At 44.8% G+C, this 17,487-nt stretch overlaps 1 protein-coding gene across 2 annotated transcripts in view; it reads right to left on the bottom strand.

Annotated features, from left to right (window-relative positions):
- The window catches only part of KIAA1549L (KIAA1549 like), a 316,042-nt gene that overhangs the window by 33,549 nt on the left and 265,006 nt on the right, over positions 1 to 17,487 (bottom strand). For both annotated transcript variants that reach the window (XM_061381086.1, XM_061381085.1), the window contains exon 16: positions 13,564 to 13,693. In XM_061381086.1, the coding sequence (XP_061237070.1) occupies positions 13,564 to 13,693 (130 nt within the window). The remainder of the gene's footprint in view (positions 1 to 13,563; positions 13,694 to 17,487) is intronic.

Raw genomic sequence — 17,487 nt, 5'->3', positions numbered from 1 at the left:
ATATAAGTGAGATAGGCTGAGACCCAGGACTTTTTGCTGTCATGTCTGCACCTGGACAAACATCTCCTCCGGCAACAAAATACAAAGAAACTAAATATAAGGGACTAAAAATAACTGCATACATGTGCTGTTGGGCCAAATGATGAACAATAAGATACAAGAGGACCACAAACCACCTGCCACTTGTGAAGTGCCAGGAGCAAAAGCAGAGCACTACATGATCCCTGCACTCAGATACCACCAAGAGGGTGGGCAGACCACCTAAGCTACGCCTCCTGCCTGACCCACCAGATCCACCCTCCCCCTCACCCACTAAAGGAACCAGCTCACCACCCCCCTACCTTGGGAGCAAGCAAGGGCACCTGTTTCTGATTTTTACTCCCTTGCTTGAGTTCCTCTTCTGATAAGAGTTCCTCTTAACAATTTCTATCGATTAAAGATCTGCAGAGTACATCATGAGAAACACTGGGCTGGAAGAAGCACAAGCTGGAATCAAGATTGCTGGGAGAAATACCAATAACCTCAGATATGCGGATGACACCACCCATATGGCAGAAAGTGAAGAGGAACTAAAAAGCCTCTTGATGAAAGTGAAAGAGAAGACTGAAAAAGTTGGCTTAAAGCTCAACATTCAGAAAACGAAGATCATGGCATCTGGTCCCATCACTTCATGGTAAATAGTTTGGGAAACAGTGTCAGACTTTATTTCTGGGGGCTCCAAAATCACTGCAGATGGTTACTACAGCCATGAAATTAAAAGACGCTTATTTCTTGGAAGGAAAGTTATGACCAACCTAGATAGCATATTCAAAAGCAGAGACATACTTTGCCAAAAAGGTCTGTCTAGTCAAGGCTATGGTTTTTCCAGTGGTCATGTATGGATGTGAGAGTTGGACTGTGAAGAAAGCTGAGCACCAAAGAATTGATGCTTTTGAACTGTGGTGTTGGAGAAGACTCTTGAGAGTCCCTTGGACTGCAAGGAGATCCAACCAGTCCATTCTAAAGGAGATCAGTCCTGGGTGTTTATTGGAAGGACTCATGCTGAGGCTGAAACTCTAATACTTTGTCCACCTCATGCGAAGAATTGACTCATTGGAAAAGACCCTGATGCTGGGAGGGGTTGGGGGCAGGAGAAGAAGGGGACAACAGAGGATGAGATGGCTGGATGGCATCACTGACTTGATGCACATGAGTTTGGGTGAACTCCAGGAGTTGGTGATGGACAGGGAGGCCTGGTGTGCTGTGATTCATGGGGTCGCAAAGAGTCAGACACGACTGAGTGACTGAACTGAACTGAAAGATCCCCAGGGCTTCTAGGTTGGTAACCTATGTATCCTCAGCAGCAAAGGCCACAGATATCTAGAAGAAATTAAGGCCATTTCTTTTCCACCCCTGGACACACAGGCCCCTCGGATTGAGTTTTATGGTGGCCACTGGACAGAGCAAGCATATGCAATCTTTCACTGTTAAAAGAACGCAGCCATACCACACATCTAGGAAGGCCCACACAGTGGCTATTTACGTGACTTCAGCTTCTCTTTGAAACACCACAGGAACAAACTTGAAGGAAACTATAGCCCTGCTAGGAGCCCCAGTTATCTTATTTCTGGAAAATATTCCATCAGATTGCTTGGTCTTGGAACACATTCTGTAGCTATAAGACTTCATCAAAATTTAAAAAACAGTTTTGTTTTTTTTTTTAATCAGACAAGTAATGAAAAGACAAGCCACCAGCCAGGAGAAATATTAGCATTTGTATCCAGAATATATAAGTGTTTCCTATAAATAAATAACAAAGTGACAAACAACCTAATTTAAAAATTGGGCAAAAGGCTTAAACTGACACCTTAATAAAAGAAAGTACATAGATGTCCAATAAATGCATAGAAAGGTGCTCAATATCATGAGTAATTAGGGAAATTATATCATTTCACATTCACTGGAATGGCTAAAATTAAAAAGATTAATCACAAATGTTGGTGAGGTTGAGGAGTAGAATTAGAACTGTCACAGTCCTGGGGGGAGAGTAAACGGCACACGTAGTTTGTAAACCTGTTTGTAGTTTTAAAAAGTTAAACATACACCTACACTAGGACCCAGAAATTCCAGTACCACTATATTTATCCAAGATAAATAAAAACATATTGTCTTTGTCTGTTCAAGCTGCTAGAATAAAATAACACAGCTGGGTGGCTTATAAACAGTACAAATCGATTTCTCACAGTCCTGGAGGCTGGAAGTCCAAGGCGGGCAGTGTGGTTGGGTGAGGGTCCTCTTCCAGGAATCATATTCCTAACTGTATCCTCACGTAGAGGAAGGGGCAAGGTTGCTCTGGGGGAATCTCTTAAATAGGGGCCCTAATCCCATTCATGGATTCCATACTTAATCCTGATCGCTGCCCCCAACCTCCTAATACTAACACAATGGGGATTAGACTCTCACAGTTAGAATTTTAGGGAAACACACATTTAGACTACAGCACATAGGTTCACAAAACATGTGTGTGAAAATGTATATAGCAATTTTTCTATATTGCTGGACACAAAATATTCTATATTGTTGGACACCCTAATGTCCAACAATAGGATGATGGATAAATAAATAGTGGTATGTTCATACAACGGAATAGTACTCAGTAACAACAAAAAGTAAACTACTGAATACCAGACCACCAACAGTTAGAATTGGACATGGAACAACAGACTGGTTCCAACTAGGAAAAGGAGTACATCAAGGCTGTATATTGTCACCCTGCTTATTTAACTTATATGCAGAGTACATCATGAGAAACGCTGGGCTGGAAGAAGCACAAGCTGGAATCAAGATTGCCGGGAGAAATATCAAGAACCTCAGATATGCAGATGACACCACCCTTATGGCAGAAAGTGAAGAGGAAGTAAAAAGCCTCTTGATGAGAGTGAAAGAGGAGAGTGAAAAAGTTGGCTTAAAGCTCAACATTCAGAAAACTCAGATCATGGCATCTGGTCCCATCACTTCATGGGAGATAGTTGGGGAAACAGTGTCAGACTTTATTTTTGGGGGCTCCAAAATCACTGCAGATGGTTACTGCAGCCATGAAATTAAAAGACACTTATTCCTTGGAAGGAAAGTTATGACCAACCTAGATAGCATATTCAAAAGCAGAGACATTACTTTGCCAACAAAGGTCCATCTAGTCAAGGCTATGGTTTTTCCAGTGGTCATGTATGGATGTGAGAGTTGGACTGTGAAGAAGGCTGAGCGCTGAAGAATTGATGCTTTTGAACATTGGAGAAGACTCTTGAGAGTCCCTTGGACTGCAAGGAGATCCAACCAGTCCATCCTAAAGGAGATCAGTCCTGGGTGTTCATTGGAAGGACTGATACTAAAGCTGAAACTCCAATACTTTGGCCACCTCATGTGAAGAGTTGACTCATTGGAAAAGACCCTGATGCTGGGAGGGATTGGGGGCAGGAGAAGAAGGGGACGACAGAGGATGAGATGGCTGGATGGCATCACTGACTCGATGGACATGAGTTTGAGTAGACTCCGGGAGTTGGTGATGGACAGGGAGGCCTGGCGTGCTATGATTCATGGGGTCACAAAGAGTCAGACACAACTGAGCGACTGAACTGAACTGAACCCTGTGTTTGGCGAAATGTGCTCTTAGAGCTCACCTTTGGACGTGTGATCTCTGTGTCCTTGGGGCAGAAAGGGAGCGTCTCGGGTACCCCTTACAAAGCCCTTGTCCAGCCCAGTCATGCTGGAGAAAGGCGCCCTTTGAGGAATCCAATCCTCTCTTTAGTGAGTACAATTCTGATCACCAATGTGTAAGTTTTTTCCCCACACATCCAATTCTTGACACCAGCTGGGTGTCCTACAGTTCAACTCATTTCAGACACTACCCGGAGAAAGCATCAGATGCCACAGGTTAAGAGCTCAGTCCCACCAGACTGCCCTCCATCCCCACCGCCCCCTCCCCACCGCAGAGGCCAGTCCCAAGGCCAGGTTGTCACCAGTGCTTCTGACCAATGACCTAGACAGAGATCAGAGGCTCCAGCAACCTCCTCTTTAGGTTCAATTAACTTCCTGGAGCAGCTCAGAAAGCTCAGAGAAACATTTTACTTACTAGATTGCTGGCCCATCACTAAAAGACATAAATCAAGAACAACCAGATGGAAGAGATGCATAAGGCACTAGGGGGAAGGGCAGGGAGTTTTCATACTGTCTGAGGGTACCACTCTTCCAGAATCGCCACCTGTAAACCAACCTAGAAGCTCTCCAAACCCACTTCTTTTAGGTTTTTATGGAGGCTCCTTTGCTTAGACATGATTGATTAAATCACTGGCCATTGGCCATGGAACTCAATCTCCAGTTCATCTCCCCTCCCTGGCAGTGGGCATGAGGTTGGAAATCACATATTGGGCTCCACAGGCAACCAGCCACCATCCTTAGGTGCTTTCCAGGTCACCTCTTTAACATGAAGAACATTTAATGTTCCCATCACTCAGGAAATCCCAAGGGGTTTTAGAGCTAGCTCTGGGCCAGCAGCAGGGACTAAGACCAAATAATGTATTTCTTTCTTTCTTTCTTTTTCTTTTGGCTGTACCAGGTTTCAGCTGTGGCATGTGGGATCTAGTTCCCCAACCAGGGATGGAACTCCAGGCTCCCTGCATTGGGAGCGTGGTCTCTTAATCACTGGACCACCAGGGAAGTCCCCAAGTGACATATTTCTTATTGTAAATCACAATATCACAGTATGTGAGAAAATTCACAGCAGGCCTGAAGTGTCTAAAGTGTCAGAATGGAAAAGAAACAGAAAAAAGAACATCCTTCTCTCCTTCATGGAATATTAGCCATAGCAACAACAGCTAATATTCACTGTGCATCTTCTATGTGTTTTATGAGCATAATGCATTTAATCCTCACATGCTTACTAATCCTCACGTGGGTACTAAGTTGCTTCAGTTGTGTCCAACTCTTTGCACCCCATGAACTGTAGCTGCCAGTCTCTTCTGTCCATGGGGATTCTCCAGGCAAGAATACTGGAGTGGGTGGGTTACCATGCCCTCCTCTAGGGGATCTTCCTGACTCAGGGATCGAACACACATCTTTTGTGTCTCCTGCATTGGCAGGTGGGTTCTTTACCACTAGTGCCACCTGGGAAGCCCCTTAATCCTCACAACAACCCTATAAGGCAGGTACAACTTGTATGCCCATTTTCCAGTTCGAGAAACTACAGCAGGTGATGAAGTAATTAGCCTAGCTTCACACTGCCAGTGTTCAACCGAGCTGGACCATGAACCAAGCCTAGCTCCAGACGCCATGAGCAAAACCATCACACAGTACTGCCTGTGAATGCTGAGAACAATACATTAGCCAGAGTCATGCGTTAGTAACAAATACTTACTAAAAAGGGACCAACCTGAAAGTAAACACACAAGAATGGCTTTCTGCCATGGGAAGCTATTTTGCTTTTGCTCTTAAGGTGAGTCACTACCTGCTTTTTCTTATCTTCTTAGCTTAGTTGACCCTGCAGGCAACAAGGCTTAACCCAAGCCAACACTATTCTGTAACAAAACAGGCTCTCCCCATTGCCAACTCAAATCTCCTTTTCCCCATCCTGTCTCTTGAAAAAGCCAGACAGATTCACAAAATCCCTCTTGGTCATTCTATCTGCCTCCAAGATACAACCTTCAACAGTAGTCAGGCCTCCCCAAGCCCATGGGAAGAAGTAGTCATGGGCTCATTGCCTTGCTGATCTTTCCCTTCATGGGTGGTCAACCAAAGGTGTGTTTATCCCACAGCTGAGACTGGAGGGACAAGTGACATGGACGATTCTCCTGGTTTTACTCCTTAAAAGGCCCAACAGTCAATATTCCTCAAGGAGCAAGTACTGGGGTGGCCTCAGCATCCATCCACTCCTCTCCCTGGGTATCAGGCACGGTCTCTGGGGTGGGCGTGGGGGATTAAGCCTGTCCCAGCTCTGCTGGTGACATCTGCCTGGGTTAAATCAACCAGTGGACCCCCCTCCCCCTGCCCACCACTCCCACCCCAGTGATACAGGGGTAGAGTGGGCATTGGACCTACTGTGGCTCAGTTAGAGTGAAAAACCCAAAAACTTTCAATTCATGGCTGGCTCTTGGGTTGGCCAACACAGCATGTAGACACAAGGCTCGAGGCTGCTGCAGGAAATGGCTATTTTCAGTGGAGAGAACCAACCTGTGCTTAAAGCCAACATATGAGGGGGCAGCACTGCATAATGCAGAGAAAAGGGGCACCAGTCAGACCAGGCCTGCATTTACTCTACCCAGTACATGTTCTTCATGAGTACAGTCTGAGTTGGGCTGGGCTTTCTGTTATTTTAGCCAAAGCATCCTAACATAACCACCATTTAGACTGAGCTTCAAACAGTAACATGCATTTGTCTATGGTATTGATAAGCCAGTCAAATCAATTGTTTATATGGCTCTGAGCTAAATCTGCCCCATATTTTCAAGTCTCAGCTCCAGAGTCACTTCTGGTTGACACTTGTTTGTTCGTTTGCTCAACAAATAGAGACACTGCATCTGATATGCGCTGGTTCGGATTCTGAGTGCTGAGGCTTCCAGGATGAATAAAACATGATTTCTGTCCTTGAGGAGGGTGGGGGTTGGGGAATAATACAAGTAAATGCACTTGGGAGGAACAGGAATAAGGAACCTGATGAAGTGAGTCCCAGGTACTAAGTCAGACTCCAGATGCGGGGTCGAGGAAAAGATTCTCAAGGAGGCATTTAACCGAGTTCTGAAAGCACTGCCTGAATAGGCAGTTTTGTTTTGGTTTTTTTGAAGATTTTTTTTTTTTTTTCTTGATGTGGACCATTTTTAAAGTCTTTTTTGAACTTGTTACAATATTGCTTCTGTCTTAGGTTTATGTGAGATCCTAGCTCCCTGACCAGGGATGGAACCCACACCCCCTGCATTGGAAGGCAAAGTCTTAACTACTAGACAGCCAGGGAAGTCCCAAGAATAGGCAGTTCTTAACTTGGAACAGGCTTGTCCCCAAAAGACACTTGGCAGTGTCTGGAGGCATTCTGGGGCAGTCACAAGTGGGAGGAGCTATTGGCAGCTGGTGGGTAGAGGCCAGAGATGCTGCTGACCATCTTACAAGCACAGGACAGCCCTCCCTCCATACAAAGAATTATCCAGCCCCCAGATCAATAGTGCCGAGGTTGAGCAACTTAAGCCAGAGGGAATGGATGTTCTGAACAGAGAGAGAAGCACAGGCAAAGATGTGCAGATGTGAAACCACAGGGCAAGTCTGGAGAGGGCGGGGAGGGCTGGACCCAACAGGTAGCTTAAGGAGCGGTGAGCATCAGCCAGAAGGGCATGTCGGGGCCAGCCGGAGCATCTGAGCCCTGAGCCGGAAGCTTAGGGTTTGAGTCTTTTTTTTTTTTTAATTGGAGGCTAATTACTTTACATTATTGTAGTCGTTTTTGCCATACATTGACATGAATCAGCCATGGGTGTACATGTGTTCCCTATCCTGAACCCCCCTCCCACCTCCCTCCCCATAGGGTTCGAGTCTTGTTCCCAAGCCCTGAGGAGCTGTGCTGTGCTGTGCTTAGTCGCTCAGTCATGTCCAACTCGTTGTAACCCCATGGACTGTAGCCCACCAGACTCCTTTGTCCATGGGAATTCTCCAGGCAAGAAAACGAGTGAGTTGCCATGCCTTCCTCCAAGGGATCTTCACAACTCAGGGATCAAACCCAGGGCTCTTCTGCATTGCAGGCAGATTTTTTTTTACCATCTGAGCCACCAGGGAAGCCCACAAATACTGGAGTGGGTAGCCTATCCCTTCTCCAGGGGATCTTCTCGACCCAGGAATCAAACCGGAGTCTTCTGCATTGCAGGTGGATTCTATAACAGTTGAGCTTCCTCAGGGAAGCCCCCCTGAGGAGCTACTGAAGGATTTTAAACAAGGGCGTGTATTTTAGAAGGATTCCTCTGGCAGCTGTGAGTGAGACAGACGGGAACAGACTTCCAGGAAGACTTTCTGTTCCCATCCAAGTTCACTACCCCAACATGTTGCATATATCTCTACGTGTCCCCTCCACTAGCCTCCAAAAGCACCTTGGGGCAAGCACTAGTTAATCCACCTTCTCTTCTCCATAGAGCCTCACACAGGTAGTACAGTGGAATCACATGTGGGGCTCAGATGCTAATACCAGCAGAGAAGGTAGTTAAACCTTTGAAAATTCATCGTTATCCACATAGCATATATGCATGGCCTGTGTGTACAATCTTATACAAATAAGAAACAGGTCACCTATAATGCACAACATGAACAGAATATAGGCAAAAGCTAACTTTTTTTTTGCAATATTTATATTTTTTCCCTTATATATATTTTCCCTATATATATTTTTATCTTTCAGAGACTATATTGTGGAACTGGCAGATGTTAAACGCACAAATGATGCAATGGATCCAGTGCACTTGAGAAATGTTTGCTGGAAGAAATGAAGGGGTAGCAAGTACCGACGTGGGGTTCTAATTTGTCCTCTAGCTTTGGATCCTACAGGGATTTGAGGGCTCCCCGTGGGCCAAGGACCAGAGTTCGGAGCAACCAGCATGGGGTGGATGGTGCTGTGCTTCTCCAGATTCGAGGGTTTCTTCCCTAGCTGATGGGCACGTCTCCAGTCCTTGGCTGTCATCTGGGTATTACCCTTGCTCTCCCCTGGCATTAGAGAGAACAGGCAATGCCAGCTCTCTCACTAGGAACTGTCCTTGGCTAAAGTGAAATGCCTCACCCAAGGACACACAAGGACTGGTCAGTACTAGAGGCTAAGAAACCAGATGCTTCTTGAAATCTTGACACAACTCTCTAGGGTTGCGCGAGTTACAGCGCTCCCCGGGGGGAGGTCTTGCAGTTCCTATACCACATCCGGACCTTTAACTCTGTCCAATCCTCCTTCTTTCCTTCCCTCAAGGTGTCCACACCAAGAGTGTACTGGGTGCACTGACCTGCAGTGAGCAGCTGCCGATAAGGATGTAAGAGATGCGGGTTCAATCTCTGGGTTGGGAAGACCCCCTGGAGGAGGACATGGCAGCCCCCTCCAGTATTCTTGCCTGAAGAATCCATGGACAGAGAGGCCTCACAAGCTATAGTCTCTAGGGTCACAAAGAGTCAGACATGACTTAGCACACATGCACACACTGATCAAGAGGCTAAGAGGTCTCAGAGCCCAGGAGAGGCAGGATGGGTAGGTGGTGCCAAGAACAGAAGCAGGCAGCATCCAGAACACAGGAGACCAGAGAGAACCAGCAGGCAGGTGGCACCTGAGTGCTCACTAAGCAAGGAAAGTTGTCTTCTGCCCACTGGGAACCCACCTGCATGGGAAGGAAGCCCAGCAGGGGAGGCCTGGCTCCAAGCAGGGTCACTAGGCCATCCTGAAACCTGATCTGCTGCCCCCCAAACCTGCAAACAAGAAACCACCTCCTGTTCCCCACATGCCAAGAGGCCTCCATCTCTGTAGGTTAACAAGTCTCTTTGTGGGCAGCCACCAGCCTGGAGAGGTCTAGATGACACTGAAAGGCTCCCTTCACCACCAAACACCTCCCCCTTCACCACCAAATGCCTCCCTCTGCCTCAGCCTCAACCAGGGAGCCTGATTTCCCATTATCAGATATTTCCCTGGGATTAAAGGACTCTGTCAAAACACAAGGTCCTATACATTAACATGAGATAACATATCAAGTCAGGGTTATTAACAGCTTAAACTAGTCAGCAGAGGCAAGATAAAGAAATGAAAGGCTGAGATGGGAGACCTATGTAAGCCAGTTCTAGGTGGGATGCTTAGGAGGTGATGGGGGTGGGGGCAGGGCTGACACGGAGCACGTGGTTCAGAGGGCAACAGCAGGGGGCTTCTGCTAAGGGACAAAATCCCCCAGTCCAACCGTTCGTTCCCCAATGAAACCAGTAGTTGGTTATGCCCTTCACTGGCACAGCATGTGGTACCAGGGCACCCTTGTGCCTTACCTTGGTCTCTGACTCTCATGCCACAATCGTAAGAGCAGGAGAGCCTCCTGTTAACGACAGGATTTACAAGTTTACTGAGAAGGCCCCAGACTCCCTCTAAGCTATCTCAGGCAGGCAGGGGGCTTCTAGATCACATTTCATTCCCCTCCAAATGGAAGCCATCAAAACAACAGCGTCAGGTCCTTAGTTGCAGCATGCAGGATCTTTTCTTTGCAGTGCATGGATTCTCTAGCTGTGGCATGCGGCTTAGCTGCTCTGCAACACGTGGGATCTCAGTTCCCTGACCAGGGATTGAACCCATGTCCCCTGCATTGCAAGGCAGATTCTTAACCACTGAACCACAAGGGAAATCCCTGAAATAGGTACTTTTATTTTGAAATATTAGGCTGACGTTATCTTTTCTACCCACTTATGCACTGTGAGGAATTCATTTCAATTCATGTCAAATTTAGTCTAAAGATACGGTCTGGCCTCATTAGGACTGATCTGTTTTGGACATCTTTTTAAAATCCTTCCTTCTTCTAAAAGGGATGCCTCCTCTAGAAAATTACTACTCAAGTGAGCCCCAGTGACTGCCAGGAGTGTACAGCACGTCTTAGCTGTTAGGGTTGAGAATCATTGCTGTAAAACACAGGGGTTCCCAACCCCCTTGTAGCTAAGTCTCTTCCGCATGCTCTTACTCCTGCTCAGTGCAAAAAGTTCTGAAACAACCCAGGCGGCCATCAGTCCCAGGGCTGAGGTTTGCCCGTGATGAGTGTGTTTGTTGGCTTGCTCATTTATTCCTTTATTTTTACATGCAGGCATTTCCTTTGGGACTCTAACGCAGGCAACCTTTGAAAAATTCACACTTAAATCAATCTCCCAGTGCTTTTGTTTCTACCATGTTAAGGAGTGGGTCCTTCTGGCATTCCCTCATCTGGCAGAAAAGACTTGAAAATGTTGGCCTGGCTTTAAGATGCCCAGGCCCAGAAGGACGCATGACATGCCTCCAACTGAATGACCTGTTCACTGTTGAGCTACTGGGTTCTTCTGCCAGGAGTGCTTTGGCACTTTTGGAAAATCAAGATTCAGAAAACAAATGCATGCATTATTTAAAACTATGACTCTTCTTTTTCTACTTTATCTGCAGGTCCACCTTTTGCTTGCGTGAGTTCACCATGCAAGAGTTCTTGTGAGACCTGACATCTTAGAGAGATCAGAAATACAGGGCATATGTTATGTAAAAACAGATATATAGTATGGCAGGGGCACATGGAAGCAGTATTAAGGGGTAGTTAAGGGGACAGGATCTGGAGATGGGTAAACATATTACGTAACTGCCCAGAGCCTCAGTTTCCCATCTGTACAACGGGCATAATGAGAATAACTACTTGTCTGGTGACAGCAAATACAATTACATTATACACATAAAAAGACTAGAACAGGGCCTGGTCTAGTGTGGGCAGTCAGCAAATGACAGCAAATACCTCTCATGTAATTAAAAGGTTCAGGAGGCAATAAAGGAAACCATTTCATTCTTAGCATCAACAGTTTAAATTCTTCAAATTTTTCCCCAGATGATCATCATCTCTTAAGGAAACCTATATTTGCATATGTTTTTGTGATCACACACACTTTTCAAAGAAACACATATTTTTAAAAAATTTATTGAAATGAAGTGGGCTTCCCTTAAAATAATCTGTAATTGGAATATTTATACATGACTGTGAGAGTACTCTTGCCTGGAAAATCCCATGGACGGAGGGGCCTGGTGGGCTGCAGTTCACAGGGTCGCTAGGAGTTGGACACGACTGAGCGACTTCACTTTATTTTTTCACTTTCATGCATTGGAGAAGGAAATGGCAACCCACTCCAGTGTTCTTGCCTGGAGAATCCCAGGGACGGGGAGCCTGGTGGGCTGCCGTCTGTGGGGTTGCACAGAGTCGGACACGACTGAAGCGACTTAGCAGCAGCAGCAGCAGCAGCAGCAGCAGCAGCAGTAGCAGTGAGAGGTAAGCAACCTCCTTTTAAAAAAATCCTCTCTCTCCTACTGTTCTAATGCAACATTCCGAAAGTATCCAGTAAACACTCCAAGTCCTGGCACAGTGGCGAAAAACACCGGCAGTGTTCTCTTTTCAAGACTAACAGTGTTCTGGCCTATTTCCCCAAACTGTGAAAACATCTATGTCTAGAACCTCATAAGAAATCTATTAATACAAGTCTTGAAAAAAACTAAGAATGCTATCACATATCAGCAGAATATTCCTGAGCAGAAGAAAAAGTTTCCCAAACTACAAGCATCCAGGAAGAATACTCACTGTTGGTAGGGAGAGATTAAATGGAAATTTCAAATGCCCTACTTTTAACTACAGGCTGATTATCAAATTGATGACCAAGCTTGGCATAAGAAATATTTGTACGAGGAGAAAATTTAACATTGAATACTTTAATCTGGAGGAGGAAAAAAAAAGAGATTTGCCCAAAGCATCTGGAATTTTACAAAATTAAACCACCTAACTCTTAGCTATGAAAAAGAAATAAAAGATAAGGGTATCACCACCAACACAGATATCAAGTTTAAATGTCAGGAAGCTAATTAGAAATTCAAATTAGGTATAGTATCTCTGTTTTAATTGGACCAATTAAAAATCCCACTTTAAGCTTTGTGGCAAAGAATGGCCAATTCCGAGGGGGGAAAAACCTTCTTGCCTTCAAATTAGCACCGTATGTTTCAGAAAACAAGTGTAGCTTTCAAATTACAACCTCACAATTAAAACAAAAGTTTATCTGGATATATTTGAATCATAACTCCTCTTACAGAAAATTTTGTATTTGTAATTAGAGAAACATTTTACAAGAAAAGGAAAGAAACATTTTCATAAAACCTAAGAGTATATTCAAACCATTTGAATCTTGGGACACCATAAAGCACTATTGAACATCTTAGCAGAGCACCTTTCACGCGAACTCATGAGAGCAACTACAGGTGAAGGGAGGTAAGCAGTTTGATAGGAGGCACCAAACTATTAAGTCATCACCTGGGGAGTTTGATGGGATTAGAAACATTTTTGCAGCCTGGAGCACCCCTGCACATAAGCATGTGCTTCATCATGTGAAATCACCAAACCGCTCTGTGGGAAATCTCATTGTTTCCATGGCATATTGAGGAGTTACGAAATCAGGAACAAATCCAACTTCTCAACAGTGCTCTGGATTAAAAGACGCCCGTGTTCAAATGAATTCTAACCCACGGCCATGGTTCCTACTGAGTTTCTAAGAACAAAGGGGAAAAAATTAAGGGCATTTAGCATTGCTGTTGAGTTAAAGGTCAATAAAGTACTATTCATAAAATGGTTGAATTTAAACCTTGAGATTCTGTGAACAATAATTTGTTACTCTGATACATTCCAATTACTCTTACTTCGCAAAAGAGGAAATAAGGAATAATAAAATAGAAAACATTTTAGTGTATTTTTAAATTCTACTAATATTCAATAAACTGAAACATGACAGAGTGCTCTATCCCCTTTGCATTCAGGAAAAAGCAAAGCTTGCATTCATCTCTGCCCACCAGACACTTACATCGTATCCACTGTTACGTATCCCACGCCGGGGTCGCTCCCGAGTTACTAGAAGGTCCATCTCTGTTTCCCCTGGACTCGGGCTGTTCAGAGATTGCCGGCTCCGGTAGACAGAGTTCTTCATCTGTTGCCTGAAGAAAATTCAACAACTGTTATGATGCAGCAAATACCCTGACAGATGGAATTCTCCACTGATCCAAACTACAGGCAACCAATGAAGGCTTTGGAGTTGCCTCGCGAATCTCAGAATTGATGGTATTTGTTCCCTGGCCATCAGGAACTACAGAAAGAGTGGAATAAAGATTTTATCCCCCTAGATGCTGTAACCATTTGGCTGAATTGTAAGTGCCCTTTCGTATGGAAACTAGGTAACTCGAATCAATTGCATCATTGCACCCTCATCTAAAATTCTGCTGACAGCAAGGCCAGGGACTCTCCCTTGACCCTCTAGGACAGTGAATGCTGGAAGAACAAACTTGCTTTTGTTGGCTTTGACTTAACAGCCTCCTATTCCTTTTCACCTTTCTAATTTCACATGCAGGATTCCACGATGTGTCAACAAACACTGTGGATAATAAGCTTCTTAAACACGACTGATGATAGATTTTCTTTTCTACTTTCATCACAATGGATTCCCTTCTGGGCTAAGGAGCCATAAACCGAAAGGCAATTTGGGGCCCATGCATCCATCCATCCGTTACTGAGTGGCTAAAATGTACCAGGTAGGGTGGAAGAGAATGAGGATCCACCATGAGACAGACACAGCCCTGCTTTGCTCAGCATACATTCTAAAGAGGCAGATAGACAGTGCGCCTGGTAATTCCCAAATAAGGGTGACAGATAGTGACCAGGATGTGGGGTGACTTTAGATGGGATGGATGGTCAGGGAAGGCCTCTCTAGAGAGGTGACATTTCGGTAGACACCTGAACAGAGCCAGCCACATACCAACCTGGACACAGAGCATTTCAGGCCCAGGAAGTTCACTTCAATTAATTTCAAAGTTAGTTTACAGTTATCGTCTAGCCTCATTAGGACTGATCAGTTTCGGACATCTTTTTAAAATCACGCCTTCTTCTAAAAGGGGTGCCTCCTTCTAGAAAATTACTAGTCAAGTGAGCCCCAGTAACTGCCAGGAGCGTGCAGCCCCTCATAGCTGTTAGGGTGGCAAAGTGGTTGAGAATTATGGCATGCAAAGCACAGGGAGGGAGATGGGAGGGAGGTTCAAGAGAGAGGGGACATATGTATACCTATGGCTAATTCATGCTGATATTTGGCAGAAAACAACAAAATTCTGTAAAGCAATTATCCTTCAATTAAAAGATAAATAAATTAAAACACACACACGCAGGGATACCCAAACCCCTTGTAGCTAAGAGTCTTTTCCGCATGCCCTTACTCCTCCTGCTCAGTGGAAAAGTTCTGGAACAATCCAGGCTTCCATCAGTGCCAGTGCCATCATTTGCCCATGATGAGTGTGTTTGTTGGCTTGTTTATTTATTCCTTTAGTTTTACATGCAGGCGTTTTCCAGTGCCCTGACCAGGGACTGAGGTTCACACGTTCAGAGGCTCCAGCCAGCTCACTCCAGGAAATGCATACTTTTGTCATCACTGTTTTGTTTCTACTTGTCCTTAGAGGAATCTTTTTTAGATGGGGGAAAGAACCAGTAACAGCGAGGGCTGTGGCTGTGCTTTTCTTTTTGCAGAGGAGGCAACTCAGGAGTGATGACTTTTTTGCAGGGTTTTATTCTGCAAAATTTTCAGGGTTTATCCCACATGATTTTGCAGGGTTTATCCCATATGATCTTGCAGAGTTTATCCCACTAAAGTAGGATAAAATCACTGGCTACTTCCCTCTCATCCAACAGTAAGTTTTTCTCTATAAATTATTTGCATTTCAGAGCATCTACCTTCAGAGAACTCCCCTATTTTGTGTCTTGGTTCTAAGATTCTATCCATTTGTGAGTTCAAGGTACAGAGGTTGTGTTATTGTCAGTGACTATGGAAGAAACCTGGGAGGTAAAGACACCTTTTCATGACCCCACACCCCGTTAGTCAGAGCATGACATTCACACACTGCCAGTCTAGAACAGACATCAGAACCCCAAGGGCGAGACCCTGCCCTTGCAATTCATCTAGGGAATAAAACATGCACTATTAGACTGACTCCTTCACCGAGAGGAGCTTACACCTGTTTAGAGAGCCTCTGTGGTCTTTGCTCATCTGGCACCAGGACAAGACTCTTTAGCTCTTCTCCAGGGACAGGCATGAGACACAGGCCGGACAATCAGCATCACAACCCCATGGCCATAAGAACTGGTCAGAGTGGGCACATGAGTTGGTCAAGTGCGACGAAGTCTCAAGGCTTTTGCTACAACAATCAGGAAAGAGGCATTCTCTCGGCATTGAGGTTTCTAAGAAGATAGGATATAAGCCTAGAGTTGCTGGGAGCCAGTTTGCCACTATGAGGTAAGAGCCTGCCTGAAAAGGAGCCAGCAAAAAGTGAAGAAACAAGATAAATATGGAAGTCATTGTATGACCTCTTGGATCTAGCCATGCTTGAAGCCTTGGCCTGTTCAGTGGTAAAATTTTCCCTTTATTGAGCCAATTTGTGTTGGTTTTCCATTATTTGCAACCAAAAGAATCCTGACTAATATAGGAGCTTACCACCTAATGTTATAAACTGTGCCCTATAGTTATCTGCAAATAGAGGCGTCCTCTAGGAAAGGAGCACAGTCTTGTGAAACAGAATCTGTTTTGAGTGACTCATACTTTAAGAAGACCCCAAAGAATTCTTTCCCTTGACCCAATTACAAATCATTCTTTGAAAAAGCAGACTCCATAATTGTCCTGAGATTGCCAATTAACCCGTTTAGAAAAGATTTACTAATAATGGTGGTGGAGGAGTAAATACTAGGATTAGCAATTGACATTTAAGTAGGTTATTTTGGAAGTATTAGAAATACAATAGTGAGATTGTATAAGCCCTTTTGAGAACCTTGAACGTGGGTGCGCCCTTAGACACTGGCATACCCTCCAGTCTCCTTTTCCATCAAAGACACTGTTCCATTATATACAGCTTAAAGGCTGCTGTTTAACATGAATCTCAATTAATCAGGCTACCAATGTGTGCCTGCAACTACTTTGAAATAAACTGGGCTTTTGGGTAGAGAAATTATTTATTTTAATCAAATAGAGTTCCATTAGGTATATCATTTCCTATTGGTACTTTTCTATATTCTTTAAAAGTTAAAAAATTTTAAAACTTGAAAAATTGAGGTATAAGTTTTTTAACCTCTGAAAATATTGCTGGGAGGAGGATAATGGATTTCATTTGAATTTTTTAGGAGGCTGGGATCAACCACTATAGTTTAAGAAAGTAGTTCCTGAACACTGTGTTCTGGGAGAGTAGCATTGACATATATACACTGCTGCTGCTGCTAAGTCGCTTCAGTCGTGTCCGACTCTGTGCGACCCCATAGACACCAGGCTCCCCCATCCCTGGGATTCTCCAGGCAAGAACACTGGAGTGGGTTGCCATTGCCTTCTCCAATGCAGGAAAGTGAAAAGTGAAAGTGAAGTCGCTCAGTCGTGTCCGACTCTTAGCGACCCCATGGACTGCAGCCTACCAGGCTCCTCCGTCCATGGGATTTTCCAAGCAAGAGTACTGGAGTGTGGTGCCATTGAGCCCTAGGGTTCCATAAAGATGGACTAGAAGGAGGAGGAGGAAGAGGAGGGGAAGGGGAAGAGGAGGGGGAGGAGGTCCTGCTTCTACCAGAGCAACTCTGTCTTTACAGGTTATTGCCTTAGCTTGGGTCCCGCCAGAAGTAAGCTCTGTGATGATCTGAGTAGAAGTGGTTTATTTGGGAAAGGGTTCCAGGAAGCACAAGTTGAGAAGTGGGAAAATGAGAGAGGGAAGGGAAGGGG

This window comes from Bos javanicus, chromosome 15 (genome assembly GCF_032452875.1).
Source record: "Bos javanicus breed banteng chromosome 15, ARS-OSU_banteng_1.0, whole genome shotgun sequence".
In the NCBI taxonomy this organism is placed as follows: domain Eukaryota; kingdom Metazoa; phylum Chordata; class Mammalia; order Artiodactyla; family Bovidae; genus Bos; species Bos javanicus.
This window is presented reverse-complemented; position numbering and strand designations above follow the sequence as displayed.